Source organism: Nothobranchius furzeri, chromosome 7 (assembly GCF_043380555.1).
Source record: "Nothobranchius furzeri strain GRZ-AD chromosome 7, NfurGRZ-RIMD1, whole genome shotgun sequence".
Taxonomy (NCBI): domain Eukaryota; kingdom Metazoa; phylum Chordata; class Actinopteri; order Cyprinodontiformes; family Nothobranchiidae; genus Nothobranchius; species Nothobranchius furzeri.
This window is the reverse complement of record NC_091747.1, coordinates 67,480,054-67,498,464: the sequence shown is the minus strand read 5'-3', so window position 1 is coordinate 67,498,464 and position 18,411 is coordinate 67,480,054. Positions and strand designations below refer to the sequence as shown.

The following is an 18,411-nucleotide window of genomic DNA, read 5'->3' as shown; positions in this document are numbered from 1 at the left end:
AGCAGGGAGGCCCAGACTTCCCTCTCCCCAGCCACTTGGGCCAGCTCCACCGGGGGAATCCCAAGGCGTTCCCTGGCCAGGTGAGAGACATCGTCCCTCCACCGTGTCCTGGGTCTACCTTTAGGTCTCCTCCCGGTTGGACGTGCCCAGAAAACCTCACCAGGGAGGCGTCCAACTGTACATCTCCTTTAAGCCCCATGAGATGTCTAAGCTGCAGCTGTTACACACCTGCTTAGACTCTATCAAAACCTGGATGGCGGGAGCTTTCTTCAGCTGAATGAAGATAAGACTGAGATCCTCATCTGTGCCCCAGACAAGCTGGTTCCCAAAGTCAGAGACTCTCTTGGTCAGCTTGCTTCCCACACCAAACCTTCTGTCAGGAATCCTGGCGTGACCTTTGACCCAGCTCTCACCCTGGATTCTCATGTCAGTTCTCTTGTTCGCTCTTCCTTCTTCCATCTCAGGAACGTTGCTAAGCTGAGTCCCATTCTGTCCCACTCTGAACTTGAGACAGTTCTCCACACCTTCATCTCCTCACGCTTAAGCCTGGTTTATGCTTCTCCGTCAGCTCCGCAAGGGACAGACACGCACGGATTGACGGAAGCGTTTTGCTCTTTTACTTCTCCGTCTCCTGGGGAGTGTTGCAAAGCAATTGCCTGACAGGACCACAGAGGGCGTAGCGCTTTTCTGTAGTATCCTGTCATGTATTGGTCCACGATCGTGTGTTTATGTTGTGTTTTTTGTGTATATAAGAGACTTTTAACACGGACGTATTTGTCTCTCATTCTCCCACCGCTTCATGCGCTCCCCACCTCTAAACCCACGTTTCCTGTCATTTCCGTCCACAAATAAAACGCTTGCTGCATATCTTTTCACTCCTCCAGTCACGGGAGAATTAAACGTTCATATTTTTAGAGTTTTTTTTGCGAGGTATTCTTCAAGCTTCTCCGTGTCTGCCGCTAGTTATCCTCGGCTCTCTTTGCAATGGCGTCGCTGTAAACAACAGCGGCGTCCTGACCAATCACAAGCTTGCGTAATCCGTCTCGTTCGACGGATGTTTAAAGAAGTGGGCTCGACTCCGTACGTACTTGCGTGCCTGCCGGAGCCCTACGCAAGGACGGATAATGGCGTTGCGTGTCTCCGCACTGACGCAGACGGAGAAGCATAAATCAGGCTTTAGACTACTGTAACTCTCTTTTCACGTGTCTGAGCAGAACCTCCCTGAACCGTCTACAGGTGGTTCAGAATGCCTGTGCTCGGCTTCTGACCAAGTCCTCCAAACACACCCACATCACCCCGCTTCTCCTCCAGCTTCACTGGCTGCCAGTCACCTTCAGGGTTCATTTCAAGATCCTGGTTCTGGTCTATAGGGCCTTACATGGACAAGCACCATCTTACATTGGTGATCTTCTTAGTCCCTACACCCCCAGCAGGTCCCTGAGGTCCAGTGACCAAAGCCTACTGGTTGTGCAGCACCAGGCTAAAGGTCAAAGGTGACAGATCATCTGCTGCTGTGGCCCCCAGACTCTGGACCTCTCTCCCCCTGAGCCTGAGATCAGTGGACTCAGTGGTCTCCTTTAAAAAGCAGCTGAAGACTCACTTGTTCAAGCTGGCTTTTGCACACACACACACACACACACACACACACACACACACACACACACACACACACACACACACACACACACACACACACACACACACACACACACACACACACACACACACACACCTCTTGGTTTGGGCCCTGAATGTCAGCTCTTAGCTCCAGGCATCTGGGCTGAGCTGGCTGCAAAGCCAGACATGGATTTGTGGGAGGGGACTAATGTACTGACGGACATCTGCCTGTGTGCTCTCCCCAAGGGGTTGAGGGTGCAGCAGAATCAATGATGAAGCTGATAAGCATGGGTAGTCCAGAAAACCCCTCTGGTGGCTTTTTCAGGCCAGTGGCAGGTGCTTCAGCAGCACCCATCGCAGCCGCTAGGGGGCACTGCTGCACCGTGTGGGAAGGCTCGACATGCACAGACAGGAATGGGAACTTCTGCATCCAAATGGGAGCAGAAAACAATTACGAGGGTTACATTCTTCAGTTTTCCCATGCTCATAAGACATCAGCTGAAGTTGTTCAGGAGAAATGTCCTCCCCGCTGGAAACCAGAGTTAAATCAGTCACGGGGATACAAGGCTGCATAATACAGCTGCAATGGAGGTTCAACTAGCGAGCAGCTCTAACGCCCACACTTCTGACAAACGGATCAACTGTGTGGAATCAGTGTGGTTCCATAATAATGAAACATGTGGTACTGTACATGGGAAGAGAAGCGTCTGCATCACACCTGGTTATCAGACTGATTATGCTGATGCTCACCGTAAATAATCCCGCAAGAGGTTCCTTCAATCTTTTATCAATCAGACCTTTGGTTGCAGAAATATACTTGCTTCATTACGGGCTAGGCCCAAGGGCACAACGGTTTGGACAGCCTGAGTACAACGTCCTCCTGAGGAAACATCTTTCTAACCTTTCTAACCCTCACCTGTCAGATTACAGGAGATTACAGAAAACTTGTCACCAGTTTTCAGGAATGAATAACAACACAAATAAATAATATTAGTAGAGCAAACAGCAGAAGTGTTTCCCATGTAGAGCTGACAGGGTGCGTGTGCAGAACACACACACACACACACACACACAGAGAAGGTACCTAACAGACTGAGACTTCGGCGTGGAGGACGGGGAGGCGTGGGGGGGTGTGGTGTGCATGTCCCTTGCTGCAAGATGTCCACGTCCACCAAAGAAACGGTCTCACCTAGTGACAGAGACATGAGGAAGGAACAATGACAGTCTCTTTGTTTGACTTTCCAAAGCTTGTGTGTGTGTGTGTGTGTGTGTGTGTGTGTGTGTGTGTGTGTGTGTGTGTGTGTGTGTGTGTGTGTGTGTGTGTGTGTGTGTGTGTGTGTGTGGTCTTCAGGTCCAGTTAGCCCTTATCTCTCTGTTATTGTTTGATCTTTTATCTGCTCAAATGCAAACGTGATTTTTGCACGACCTCCGCGACCTCTTGGCCGGGGCGTGTTTCTGAATGAGAACATGTTCTGAAACATTTTAACTGGTAAACTGTGGAAAGCTGCTTCCTAAAACTATACGGTTGCACACATAAAGTTTCATTACTCTCCATGGAGGATGTGGCGGAGCGGGCTCTCTGGAGGGAACGTGTCCTCCGTGAGCGTTCTGACCGGATTCCTGAAGGAGATCCTTCTGGAGCTGTGCTGTGATCTGGAACTCTTGGTGGAGCGACAGATAAACCACACCAATCCGATTCCAGTCCATATTTTATTTTACAACTACGAGACCCCACCCCCCCACCCCCCACAACCGCCTCTGCTCCCTGATCGTACGTGTGTTGCCATGGTAACCAGACAGATTTACAGCTCCAAATAAAAGTAATTCCAAACAGGACAACTTCTTAAATATGAATGATCAGACTCTATTGTTTTATATTTGTGACGGGGACCTCTCCTCCGTCCCGAGAGCGTTTACAACCTCTGTCATGTGTTTGGTTCTGATGCACTTTGGCAGCCACGGTCTCGGTCTCGCAACAAAGTTTTCCTTGTTTTGTTTCTTTTCCAGGAAGAACCCAGGGAATCCCGTCACGAGCGCAGGACGTGGTGTGATGAAATACGGTGCATTGAAGGCGGTTCTGTATGTATGACAGGAGCACCTGGGTACCCACAGGTGGGATTCATCATCAGACGGTTGCGGAGGAACGTGCGTACGAGAAGCCACCGCAGGTTTCATAAGCAGGTTTTTGACCGTTCTTACGAACTTTCTAGATTCCGTTCATAGGAAATATTACAGGAACATCTCTACGAATGTTTGATGAATGAGGCCCTGGTGTTGTAGACGTTCATAACTTCAGATTTGTCTGTGTGCTCTTTGGTCGATGCTGTAAAGATAGCCAACCAAATTATTTAAAGAAGCATTTCCTTTGTAGCCTGGCAAGCCAGACTAAATAAACGTATTATTAGTCTGGCCACGCTCCATTGACGGCTCTCGGTTGTGGGGCGGGTTCTACCGTTGTCTTTCAAATGATCTCCGCATTCCACTGGACAATGAATGTGACGTACTCTTGTTTCACTCTGTTGCATCATCCCACCCACCAGGCATATAGAGTGCCCTGATTGGCCCACAAAGCGGATAAAGCTCTGTGATTTGTTCACTAAGCAGATAGAGCACTATGATTGGCCCACCAATATGGACCAATCACAGCTCTTTATGTGTTTGAAACCCCTCTAGAGAGCTGTGATTGGCCAGCCAGAGTCCTGGTAGGAGCTGCTGAGGTTCCAATGGAGCATGCCTAGACCAAACTTTGCAAAGCAAGAATTTGGTCTAGTTCACTAGGCTATCTCCTTTGGTTACTGCCCCCATTCTAGATATAATCAATCTATCCTTAGTAAATGGGTATGTACCACAGGATTTTAAGGTTGCTGTAATCAAACCTTCACTTAAGAAGCCTTCTCTGGATCCAGATGAATTACAGACCAATATCTAACCTTCCATTTTTATCCAAAGTCCTGGAGAAAATAGTGGCCATCCAAGTATGTGAGCATTTAAACACTAATGATCTGTTTGAGGAATTTCAGTCTGGTTTTAGAGAGTATCACAGCACTGAAACTGCATTAGTGAGAGTTACAAATGATATTCTCATGGCCTCAGATAAGAATCTTCAATCAGTCAATCAACTTCATTTATATTAATTTGTGTGCCCGTGCACGGATTATACAAGGGGGCGTGGCATTGTAAAAGGTGTGATCGGTTGCCCAAGTGCCTCTTCATCAGGGCTGTGCTGACAGAGCTCAGGCTGAAACTTGCAAGGAGCCCAACTGTGGTGGCACGTACGTTTAGGAAGCCACTCCAGATGGTGGTGTTTAAAAACCTCCCATTAACAAGACTGCTTGTCAGTAAAAGCCGTATCTCTCCTGTCTTAGCTTCCCTACAGTGGCTACCTGTTAAATTCAGAATAGATTTTAAGATCCTTCTTCTCACATATAAAGCTCTTAATAATCAAGCTCCATCATACATCAGTGATCTGATGGTTCCATACGTTCCTAACCGAGCACTTCGCTCTCAGACTGCTGGTTTACTGGTGGTTCCCAGAATATCTAAAAATAGGATGGGAGGCAGATCTTTTAGTTATCAGGCTCCTCTCCTGTGGAACCAGCTCCCAGCTTTAGTCCGTGAGGCAGACACCTTGTCTACTTTTAAGACTAGGCTTAAAACATTTTTATTTGATAGGGCCTATGGTTAAAATCTGATGTTAGCCTAAATCTGGACAAGTGGGGGAGTAGAGGGAGGTGGAGTGTACAGTCGGTAAAGACGGCTCTCCCTTGCCCTGCCTCCAACATGCCTCCATCTAAATAGGATAGATTATCCAGCTAGGTTTGGGCATCGTATGATTTTGAATGATTACGATTCTAATTCCTCGTTTCGCTTCTGGTTTCTATTGATTCCCGATTCCGATTCTTTGAAGACACGACATGTTTACATGAGCCAGCTAACCACAGGTCCTACTAGATGAAATAATCTTAACTTCAACATGAATTTTAACTCTATGAACAACAACATCACCTTCATTTAGACACAAACGTGTTTTGGAGACAAAAGAAGACGACTTGCAGCACAACCAGTGTGTTTGTTTCTGACCACAACCAAAGTGTGGAAGCAGCCTCTGGGATGAGAGGCTAAATGTCTCCAACATATCCAGAAACGTCCAGCTGTTTTCAGCTGAAACTCTCAGGATGATCACGTCCAGGATGACTGAGAACTACACCTCCATGCTGCAGCAGCGTTCAGTCACAACAGGAAGTTAGACTAGCTGCTGTCGGTAACAACGTTTAGCTTCAGCTGTGTACACTCTAATCTATTAAACTCTGTCATACTAAGGATAACGAGCATCAGAGCTAACAGGCTGTAAGGACGTGTCTCACAAACAGCCTCAACAAAAGGAAGCTGAGCTTTTAGCAGCAAAACCATCACGAAGCCTAAAGTGTCACCACCAGGTTCAAGAGGGCTCTCTCACTTCGCTCATTCTCTCGTCCGACTGATGAGAACAGCCCGGTTAGGGTAAAGGCTGCAGTGTTTTCTGTCAGGGTGGCTGACTAACGGGCCAGGCTCAGACAACAGAGAAACAGGACGTCCTGTGGAGGTGAAGGCCACCAGGCTGCTGAAGACAAACACAAGGAGTAAAAACACCTTCTGGTCCCTGAGGGCCACTAACGTGCAACAGCTGGCTGGTCATTAGCTAACATGACGGGCTAGAGTCTGAGACTAATTAATTATCCATGCACTGTGTCAGCTGTGATCCGTCTTCCTGGTGAACCCAGGGTTGTTGTCTCGCTCCGGTTCTGCATCAAAGTCAGTCTTTTCTTTTTGTCTGACACTTAAAAAGTAAAAGAACACACTGTGGAGTGAAGCTTCAGCTGTAAAGAAACCATCAGTAACAGAAAACCTGGTGGAGGTCTCTCCCGTGTCAAACTGACAAACTCACGATGGAGAAGCAGACCTTACCGGTGAAAGCAGAGAGGGAGGCGGGGGAGAAGGCACTGTGTGCTCTGGTCAGTCTGGGCTGCCGGTGACTGCAGGAAGAAGAGAAGAATCAAAGGCCAGCTGCGGAAGAGCATCCGTGTTGAGTTTAATCCAGCATGTTTTAGTTGCTTCCCTGCTTTACCACACCTGATTTTAATCAGCAGTGATTGTCGGGCTTCTGCAGAGCTGCTGAACAGGTGTGTTGGAGCAGAGAAACAACTAAAACACGCCCAGGAGCAGGACTAATAACCCCTGGTTTCATCCCTGAGGCTGCTGCTGAGAATTAGTGAGAGAGAGAGAGAGAGAGAGAGAGAGAGAGAGAGAGAGAGAGAGAGAGAGAGAGAGAGAGAGAGAGAGAGAGAGAGAGAGAGAGAGAGAGAGAGAGAGAGAGAGAGAGAGAGAGAGAGAGAGAGAGAGAGATGCCAGCTGAGGTCTGAGTCAGGTTTAAGATCGAGTCCGCCTTCATGCACAGCTGGCTGGGTCTCAGGTTCCCACCTGTCCGGGTCCTGCTCGGTACCCGACGCGCCCGCCTCATCCACCAGACTCCCTGCAGAGGAGACTGAAAACGCCACCGAGGGCCTCTGGTCCAGAAGGTGACTGGAGCCGTTGCAACTTTTAGTTCGGAACAGTTTACCGAGTCTGACCTTTAACGAGCCCCTTTTGGACTTCCCACAAACCCGGAGAGTCTTTTCTCCACCTGCACGACCAGTGGGAGTCCGCGGCGCACTGGCGCACCGCTCGGACCGCCGTCTGGGTGTTGATGCCGGGGTAGGGTCTGGGCTTGTGACCCTGGGTGAGTGCTGGACAGGTGCAGGTAGCTGGGTCAACACAGGAGGAGCGACGTCCTCTGGACACACCTGTGGGCAGAGTTGCGCCGCGTTCCCCGCGGCAGCCACCTGCCTCCTCAGCTCCACCTGGAAGCTGCTGATGGAGAAGTTTCCGGACATCTTGTGAGCTATTTCCCGTTTTCTTTGGAGTAAAAACTCGCGACGCACGTGCTCGTCCTCCGTGTCGTCCCCCGGACACTCATCCATGGCCAAGCCGTCATCATCCCCGCTCCCCAGTCCCTCCAGCACCAACAACGCATCGCTGGTCTCTGTCGGCTCGTCTCCGGAGTCTCCCCCTCCACACACCGATCCGTGCGCGCTCTGACACGAGCACTGCATCATCTTGGGTACAGCACCGAGCCCCAGCTCTCCGAACCTCCGGGCTAGCTCAAACACGGCTCCCTCTCGGTCCCCGGTGATCACAGCCAGTGGGCTGGATCCCTCCGGCAGAACGGGCCACTCCGGCGGGTCGGACATGACCCGATGCCCGTGGCACAGCTCTGCAGCTGCCTGGACCTCCGGAGGATGTGCTGGCCATCGCGGATCCAGCGGGCTCTGGTGCTGCTGAGCGCCTCTGAGGCTCGGCGTGCGGCTGGGGCCAGCCGGGCCCGGGCTCCGGTCCGTCCCTTTCATCGGCTGATTCAGGCGCTCCAAATCTAAAATCCCCTCTCCGCTTCGCATCAGATTGGAGAAGACGAGCAGCTGAGGCCGTAAACCGGGACTGGGGGCGAAGTCAAAGTCCGGGGCCTCCACCGAGCTCAGCATCTGAGGACCACCGAACACCGGAGCTCGGTCCTCTATCATCCCGGTGTCAGGTGCAGCCGCGGTCCCCCGGCTCGGCCGCTCTTTGTTCTTGAGACTGCTGGGATGCTCGAGGCCCACGGGCAGATCTCGGCTGTTATCCAAAACCGCTTTGACGCCGCCGGGAGCCAGAGCTTCCCTCCCCAGCCCGGCCACCACTCCTCCCAGGGACAGAGTCCCGTTTTCTGCGTCCGAGCGGCCGTCCTCAGCCGCGGAAACCAGGCGCATCAACACGAAGCCGGGCGACATCTCTTGCGCGTTGTTCATAATGACTAGACAAGATCACAACAGGAGAACCATTGGGCTCTGTGAGGCCGTCCGCGGTGATGTTGTCCTTAATAAAGAAAGGGCCGAGCCTCTGCTGCCTCCCATGTAGCCTGGATGTGCGCTGAGCGCAAAAACACCAAAACAAACAAACAAACAAGATAAACAAGGAAGCAGCGCTGCATCAGGCGCAGCTCCTCATCCTCTCCCTGTGACAGGGCAGCATCCACCTGGGGATGGTCCGGGGGGTGAGGGCATGTTGCTCCCGGCGTCAGGCCGACCCTGGGTCAGACACGCGCTCCGATCTGAAGGATAAAAGAGAGCAGCTCCAGCCAGGCCCCACCCGAACCCTCATCAGCACCCGGGATTGGGGGAGGGCTTCCTGCCTCACATGGATGGCATCTGGAAAAAGTCTTTATGCACACTCTTAAGAAATGTTCCAGTTATACGGTAAACCAGCAGCCGAGTTTAAACCGTTAAATAGTGTGATCTACACAAGAGTTTATGTGTTGTACTAAATAAACAGTATTACCATCAGCTCTGTGGTTAGTTCCTGCAGCATTCTCCATAAATAAATTATTACTGTTGAATACCTCTGAATGTTAACGTGAAAAGAAGTAACACGTTTCTATAAATTATAAATGCATTAAAGCTGAACTCTGTCAGTAAATCCACCACCAGCATCATTAGTTGACTTGCTGTGACGTGGGAGGTGGCTATTAAACGGGGTCCAACGTTGCATGTTTAGCCAGGTCAACTCCTCACTTTACTGCTTGTTATTTTCCTTCTTCCGGCCTCCCTTCACCCAGAGGCAACGGCTGGGTTAAAGTCACCAGTTGCATAGAAGCTAACTTCATCACACACAATAACAGTTAAACAGGTGTTCAACAATTGTGAGTCCAAATATGAACCGGGGCATCTAAGACAGACTGGACTGGACCATGCTACTAAATGAAGCCCCTCACAAAGTCCGTCAGATGTTTTAGGAGAGCGTCCACATGGACAGCTTCCCCGTCTTCTTTGACACCACCCGCCCGGTGGTCCTGCTTTGGCTCTCGGGCTTGATGCCAATGAGGCGCCAAATGAAATAATAAAAAGTATTATTAAAGATATTAGGTGTGGTAAGAAAAAATAATTTAATATTTAACACACCAAACTCAGCTCACCTACACACACTCTTTAAAGGTAGAAACAGGTAAACACCAGCAGTGAAAGGAGCAGCGTTAATGCAACACTAACGCAGTCCATTTGAACACGGAGCCAGTGAACACGTGGTCCCATCCTGTTACACTGACCACAGTTAAATATGCAGAGTCAGTGTTACACTCAGAGTTCAATCTGTTATGGAACAAACACAACCGTTAAAACACTTTGACTGTATAAGACACGTAACACTCCACCCATCCACCCATCCATCCATCCATCCATCCATCCATCCATCCATCCATCCATCCATCCATCCATCCATCCATCCATCCACCCACCCATCCATCCATCCATCCATCGTCCGCCCGCCTGCCCGTCCGTCCGTCCGTTTTCACAGATTATCCGGAGTCAGGTCACGGGGTCAGTAGCCTAAGTCGAGACGCCCAGACTTCCCTCTCCCCAGCCAATTGGGCCTCCACGGGAATCCCAAGGCGTTCCCTGGCCAGGTGAGCCAACACTTCTTCAGTCCCCCCCCCCCCCCCCCCCCAAAAAAAACTGCACATAAATGACTGTAATCACTAATTTTTAGTGTCGTGGTACCGTGGAAAAGACTGGCTCGAGTACTCTGTTCAGGCAGACTCTGCTTTTTGCTATCCATGCAGAAAATATGGAGGAAATGAGAGTTTATTCACAACTTTTGGCTTTAGCAACTGGAAACGTGCTGCCGACAAGGCAAAGGGTTTTAGCCGACGGCCCTTTGGAAACAAAAACACGGGTTAAGTCTGACTTAACTGAGCTTTCTCGAAGCCGCCTCTACATGTCAGCGATTATTGACATAACTGAGTTCCTCGTCTCAAATGAATCACGGGGATCCGTAGACGCCCTTAGAGATCAATCTGGACCTGGAGCTTGCTCATGCTTACAGCACAGTTCCCCAACACGCCGCCTACACTTCATGAAGGGATTCAAAATCGATTAGAGCGGGAAATCCCGTACATCCATTGTCTTAATCATCAGCTTCACCAGGTTGTTGTGCTCACCATCTTACCTGAGAGCACAGCAGAACATGTGTTTGGTGTCTGCAATCAGCTGTAGAAATTCTTAAAAGAGACGACAATCGCTGCGCACTTTAAAGGAGAAAAGCTCAAAAGACCTTTGGACCAACGGTGGAGACGGACACTTTGAAACCGTATCTGTGATTGTGAAATCACACGCGACACCTGTGGAGTTTTTGACTGACGTTGAAACCTGGAAACCAGGTGCTGATGTGAAAATCCAGGCTGTTGGACTCCTCAAAGCCATAACGAAACTGACCTTTAAACTTGTCGCCTGTGTGATGCACAAGATTTTGAGACGGATGGATCCAGCAAATAAAATGCTCCAGGCTGAAAGAACAGACCTCATCACAGCAGTTCAGCTCGTCAAACTCATCAAAAGCACGTCTGCTTGCACTGAAAATCTAAGGTCCGACGAAGAGTTTTCAAAACGTTGGACCGACAGTTTGGACGAGACCACCGTTCCATTCCTCATGACAGACCCATCGGGCACCCGCATCTCTGCAGCACTACATGGTGGAGGAGACACTTGTTCATCATGAGCAGGATAACGAACAGGAGGCCAAAAGGATTCTTTCTCCATTACAGTCTCTATTCTCGACAGATGACTGTTTGCTTCAGGCAACAGAATCATAAGCACATGGAGGCTCTGAAAGCGCTAGACCCTGACAGCAGGTCGTTTTTGGACCTTGAGAAGGTGGGTCTAACAAAAACAGAGATGAATGAGTGGGAATTCGCCATTGCTCGTCCGTATTTTGGATGTGCTGTCCATGGTGCTGTCCATGGTGCTGGAAAACCGACTACTGGTCAGCCTCTCTCGACCTACACCTGGATTCCATGCCTGTGGTCCGTAGAGCGTTCAAACTTTCTTTGACATTCAGGGCCTCCACAGCTATGTATGAAACTCATTTTCTACACTGAGGAAAGTGTGTTCTGAACACAGACGCAAAGAAAATCGAATCAAGCTGGCTTTTGAAAAGGAACTCACAAGACAATTCAAACTCGAGTGGAAAGATGGCCTCCGGCGGAGATTTCACTCATCAGCCATGAGAAAACTCAAACTCTTCTGAATAAAAGTGGGATAGAATACCGTTAAAATATAAGTTGACTTAAGGACTATCTCTTCTCTTGATAAGAGGTTTTGTTATTATCAGAAGCGTTTTTAGTGACTGATGGAATAACTCGAAGTTTGCCGTTGTGAGTTGATGTTTCTGATTTTAGTTGGTGCACGTTTAATGTCTGAAAACAGATCCTCCGAAAAAAAACTCAAACTGTGAATATTACAATGTGTGTGATGGCTTTTTCGTGATGTTTCTGAATGCACGGGAAAATAAACGTTTCTTTAGGGAATTACGTAGCGTGACGTCATTGATCAGAGTAACGGCAGCCCCCTCATTATATATCTCATGCCCCCTTTTTGGCCTGCTGAAGTCGGGCCTGGATCAGAGATGTAGGAAATGAATTTAATGCAACATGACCATTGAGACTGCAGTTGCTTTCAGAAACATAAGATCGTAATAAGTACCACAAAGGAAATGACTTGGGTCAGATGTGAATAAATCCGATCTGTGCTGTTCAGACTGAGGAAACAGCATTTGACATGGAACGACATCCTCAGAAACAATGTGTGAGCGTTTTAAAGTCCTGTAATTTTACCTAGCACCACTAGATGGCAGCACAGCTAAAGTGTTCGAGGCCTGACTCAGGCCGCCTGAGTCATGTATCAGTAGAGAATGCTTCAAAGTGCTTCATAAGGCTTCAGTGGCACACCACTACTAGCAGCCACAGCTAAAACGCTGGCCAGAACATATCTCATACACAAGGCGCTGGGACCAGAGCTTATATCGTGAATCACTAAGGAGCGGAGCGGCTCAGGGGTCCGATTCCTTTGGCCAACCTCCTCACCTACGGTGCCAATACGACACAACAAGTAATACCACATTTGCAACCATAAACAAAGTAATAACTAAGAACAACATAACCCCCAAAATAAACATGCATGAATACCCCAAAATAGAACAAACTAACTAAAAACATGACTACCCACAATGCACCTCACCCACTGCAGCTGAAGAAGAAGGCGGAGCTTACCAGAGTACTTTTTACACTGTTTTGGAGGAACTTTCATCAACACTGGAGTATAAAGTAAATGTAATTCCAAAACAGTACATATAAAGAGTACTTTTAAACAAATCTGTTTTAGGGTAGAAAACCTTCTCTACCCTAGGAGTTTAAGTATCACGGGGTCTTGTTCACAAGTGAGGGAAAGATGCAGCGTGAGATCAGCGTTGTACCGGTCTGTCAGTTCGTCTGCATGCGTCGGGGTAATTCTTTCTATTCTTTCTCCGTCAAAATAAACGGTCAAATACGGGAACTATCCGGTCAACACAACACAAGCCCTGCTTTTAACTATTCTGTTTTCTTGTGAAAATTGTTGCAAAGAGATATAATTAAACTTGATTACCACCAGAGCCAGGCGCACTGCGCCGTTATCTCCGTCGCTGTAAATGAGGGAAAAACAAAATGATCGGATCCTTTTCTGACCTTCCCCACCTACAAAGTTGAATTACAACAATCAAACGTGACAGAGCCTGGATTTGTATTCTGAACAGTCTAAACATGTTTTAAAAAGAAACGTATGACAAAAGTGGCACCTGCTCAGTAAAACCACCAACAGGGTGAAAAATATCTAAATATTGTAGCAGAGACGGGCTACAACTTCTGGATCCACTTTATATAAATCGTTTTATTGATTATCTTCTTATGAAAGATAACTTTGACGTACACGAGCGACCGGTACCGGTTGCTGTCACCTGTTGTGATTGGTTAAAGCAGCTCTCTGCTGTCTGAGGGTAGGCCCCGCCCACAACGCCGCGGCTGCTGTGGCTCCCAGTGTTTTCTTTACTGTGGGAAACGGGTAATAATGGCTCTTTGATGGGAACAGGTTGCCGACCCCTGGGCTAAGTCATCTCATTATCGATGTCCTTTTAATGTAGCATTTCATCAGGTTTTTATAATTAAGTGCGTGTTGTGTGTAAACAAAATTTGAAGTGGGATTTGTGTTGTAGGGCTTAAAATAGATTTTTTGAGATGCTTACCAACTCTGTACAGGAAGTAGAAATTGGTGTCCCTATAGTTCATCAAAAAACTTGTTTGGGAAAAATGTCCCTGCAGTTCACCCTTAACGGCTTGTATCATGATTTGTAGCACCTCCCAGACCAAAGATAGGTACAATATAAGATAAAATATTCTCATAAACACTGCAGGGACGTCATTATTTATGAAATATAAGTTATTTTCCTGAGCCATTACTTCAGCCAAGATATAGGATGCATGGGCAAAGCGCTGAGAATCCGCTTGTTATGAGCGCTAAACATTATTTTGCCACTTCCGTGCGGAGCAGTAGGGAAACACATTTCAAACACGGAACCAAGTCTGGCTACGGAACCGGGCAGAATTCTGATGATGTCACACCGGTGCGCGAAGGTGCGGGTTCCAACCCACAGGAGAGGAGGGAGAGAGGAAGTACGAGTGGATCACAGGGACTGAACTGATGTTTTTGAGCAAAACTGCGGTAAAAATGGCTGTTTGTCCTCATTATCAAAAGTGTGAGAATTGACCCGAAAGACCTCGAGGCAGTGTCCTCATTTAAAGATAGGACACCACAGAGGTGAGTGATGTCCAAAGACTCCTTGGCTTCTTAAGCTTTTACCGGTTTTATAGCCAAGATTTTTCTTATATAGCGAGGTCTCTGTATGAGCTGTTGCAAACAAAACCTGCAAATTCAGGGGCACCAGGATGTAGAGTGAAAGCCAGGGAACAACAACTTCCTGCCAACACCCCTGTAGAGTGGTCAAAAGTGCACCAGAAAACCCTGGAACGGCTAGTGGATATGCTCATGGCCCCACCTGTATTGCGATACCCTGACTTCAACTCATCTTTTGTGCTCCACACAGACACTTCTGAAAAAGGTCTTGGAGCCATTCTTTACCAACAACAGGAAGGAATTAATTTGATTAACTGAGTATCGTCAGCATAACAGTGGAAGTTTATCCCATGCCGTCTAATTATATTACCAACTGGAAGTATATATATAGTACAAATAATTGGTCCAAGCACTGAACACTGTGGTACTCCACAAGAAACCTTGGAGTATGAAGAAGATTTGTCATGTACATTTACAAAATTAAATCTATCAGACAGGTAGGATTTACACCAGCCTAATGCTGTTCCTTTGATCCCTACAACATGTTCAAGTCTTTCTAAAAGAACATTGTGATCAACTGTGTCAAAGGCACCTCTGAGATCTAACAAGACTAGAACAGACACAAGATTCTTATCTGAGGCCATGAGAATATCATTTTAACTCTCACTAAGGCAGTTTCAGTGCTGTGATACTCTCTAAAACCAGACTGAAATTCCTCAAACAGAGCATTAGTGTTTGAAGGGAGTTTTCCTCTCCACTGTCACTTTATGCTTGCTTAGTATGAGGATTGCTGTATAGTCACTGACACTTGTCAGTGACTTGATGCAATTTGCTGGGTTCCTTATATGGGAAACATTATTTCTGATTGGCTTAATGAACTGACCTGAATTGGAATGTTTATTATGTGAAATGCCTTGACACGACTCTTGTCATGATTTGACGCTATATAAATAAACTTGAATTGAATTGAATGCTCACATACTTGGATGGCCACTATTTTCTCCAGGACTTTGGATAAAAATGGAAGGTTAGATATTGGTCTATAATTCATTGGGTCATCTGGATCCAGAGAAGGCTTCTTAAGTGAAGGTTTGATTACAGCAACCTTAAAATCCTGTGGTACATACCCATTTACTAAGGATAGATTGATTATATCTAGAATGGGGCAGTAACCAAAGGAAATGCATCTTTAAATAATTTGGTTGGGATTGGATCTAAAATGCAAGTTGAAGGTTTAGATGAAGCTAATATTTTGATAACTCTGAAAGCTCAACTGGATCAAAACGGTTCAAGCACAGATGAGGTTCTACAGGTACCTCTGATGCTGCCTCACTTACTGAGAAAGAAGAAATTGCATTAGGGAGGATGCTAATGATTTTGTTTCTAATATAATTTATTTTAGTTGTGGAAATTCCCAAAAAGTTGTTGCTGCTGAGGGCTAAGGGAATAGATGGCTCAGAGCTATGATTCTGTGTAAGTTTGGCAACTGTACTGCAAATAAATTTTGGATTATTCTTATTCTCTTCAATTAGCGATGAAAAATAAGCAGTTCTAGCTTGTCGAAGCTTCTTTTTATAATGCACAAGACTATTTTTCCAGGATAGGTAGGCCTCCTCCTGGTGTGTAGAGCACCATGTTCTCTCCAATTTCCTAGAGTTTTGTTTTAAAGCTCGTAAATGAGAATTAAACCAGGGAGCCAACTTCCTGTCCCTAATTACCTTCTTTTTTAAAGGGGCATCATCATCTAATGCTACACATAAAGAAGAAGTAACATTATGAATGAAGGCATCAATTTTTGAGGGGCTAGAAATGAAAATATTGCCCTCTGCTACGTTCCTCTGTGATGCTGAGGACAGAAAAGATGGAACAGTTGATTTAAAAGACGCAACTGCGTTGTCAGATAGAGACCGACTATAGTGAAATTTACTTTCATGTCTCGAGAACTCAGTTATAAAAAACTCAAAGATTATCAAAAAGTGGTCCGAGCGGACTGGATTATGTGGAAATATCGTTATTTCCTCACACTGTATGCCATAAGTCAGCACAAGGTCTAATGTATGATGGCAGGAGTGGGCGAAGCTATGTATTCTTTGGGTAAAACCAATTCAGTCTAAGATATTACTAAAGGCTACATTGAGGCAATCATTTTCAATGTCCACATGAATATTAAAATCCCCCACTACAATGACCTTATCACCAAATCAGAGATCTGATCCAAAAACTCAGAGTAAGGGCCTGGTGGACGATACAAAACTACAAACAAGAGTGTTATACAGTTTTGCAATTTGGATTAGGAAAACTAAGAATAAGCTGTTCAAAAGAACTGTAACTATTAATCTGTAAGGGATTGATTAATAGGTCAGAATGAAAAATGGTTACCACTTGCTGAATCGAGTTAATTCCAGAACTGTTGATCATAAAAATCAGGTCTGGATTACACCTCAATCTGTGTGTGTGAAACCAAGCTAAAGGCCTGTTACCTTCTCTTATCATGTTTGTGTGTGTGTGTGTCCAGGCGGCCTTCTAGCCCCCTGAACTGTGATGTCGTAAATTAGTGATGTGCCTTCACTCTGCTGATGATTCATGTTGTGGATATAACCTGTTTTGACCTGAACAGATGTTGGGAGTAAGTTGGTATGTTATCTTTTATCCTCTGTGGAGTTGGTCAAGATGCTATAAACATATAAATAAGACATCTTGTCCAGCAAACGCCGGAGATGCCCATTTGACCCTGGGCAAAAGAAAAGGGGGGGGGGGGGGGGAATCATGAGCCACACACCCCTCTACTGACCAATGGCTACGAGAGGAGGTGATGTAATCCCAATGGAGAAGAAAGGGAGCCTGTGGGAGGCGCTGAGATGAGAAAGATCATGTGGCCAGAAGTGACCAGACATTGAGCTTCATGGGCAGGGAGTGTTGCCATGGAGATGCAACCCCTGAAGAATGCAGAGGGGAGGGGGACAGAGTGAATAAAAGAGAGTTGCTGAGTCTGTGGGAACAAAATTGCCTTTGATGGGAAGAGTTTGTGAGGCACAGAGATGGAAAGAAGGAAGCTTTTGCTTTGAGCTTTTTGTCTGTGATAATCTGACCTAGTATCATTTTTGGAGAGCTTATTCAGGTCAACTTTGCTATAACTCGGTTTATCCCGGAATCTCCGCTTCCGGTCAGCAACAAGATGGCGCCTGTGCTTGGCTTAGCCGCGGTCACCGGCCACTTTTTCAAACTTTTCTCCACTAACCTTCTCTTTTCCATCTTGCTCCTGTCTGCGATCCTCTTCAGTAGTGTCCCTGCTACCATCTCCTATGATCGCCAGACTCTTTTGTCCTTCCGTTCGTTCACGATCGCCCAAGATGCACTGAGGACGTACCATCCCGTTTGTTTACCTGAGTGGCGCACTGGCCCGGAGCCAAACTACGGTCCCGAGCTGCGCGCCTCCAGCAATGTTTGTCCGGTCCTGGGAAAACATCGGAGGAAAAGAGGTAAACGAGCAGGAATCCAGGTGAGAATAAGACTTCTCTTAAAGCGTGGTTTATCTAGTAAACATCGGCGTGATCTTCTAGATTCTTGTTCTTAGTTTGGTGACCTGAGCGCCACTTCCGCATTCCCGCCAGGCCGCTTTGGGATGCGGTTCATCCGTTCAAGTTTTTTAAGGTCGGTTTATCCTCATTCCTCAGTGGTTTCTCCTACGGTTCCCTCCATAAGTGGTTTTTATAAACACCGTGGATCTAGCCCTGCTAATTTTCGTCCACTAACTCCAGCTGTTTCTGTAGTTTCTGATTCCTCCTCACTCAGCATGGCCCTATTAAATACCCGCTGTGTTAAGACCTTCCTGCTCAGTGATCTAATTCTCTTTAAAAACCTGGATTTTCTGTTTCTGACTGAAGTTTGGCAGCAAACATCTGATTATTCTGGTCTGATTGAACTCTGCCCGAGTGTTTATTCTTTTCTTAGCCAGCCCCGGGGTTCTGGTCGTGGTGGAGGCCTAGCTGTTGATTTTAGAGACCATCTTCCATGTAGCTCTACAACCTCTGGT

The 18,411-nt window shown here is 47.1% G+C and overlaps 1 protein-coding gene across 2 annotated transcripts in view; it reads right to left on the bottom strand.

Annotated features, from left to right (window-relative positions):
* socs7 (suppressor of cytokine signaling 7) overlaps nt 1-10,074 on the bottom strand; it is a 21,766-nt gene extending 11,692 nt beyond the window's left edge. Inside the window, exons 1-3 of one of the 2 annotated variants that reach the window (XM_054751874.2) lie at nt 7,075-10,074; nt 6,562-6,629; nt 2,702-2,806 (exon numbers count right to left, since the gene is read on the bottom strand). In XM_054751874.2, the coding sequence (XP_054607849.2) occupies nt 2,702-2,806; nt 6,562-6,629; nt 7,075-8,474 (1,573 nt within the window). In that variant the 5' untranslated portion in view covers nt 8,475-10,074. The remainder of the gene's footprint in view (nt 1-2,701; nt 2,807-6,561; nt 6,630-7,074) is intronic. The other variant, XM_015954508.3, reaches the window with a different exon arrangement.
* Nucleotides 10,075-18,411: the final 8,337 nt, after the last annotated feature.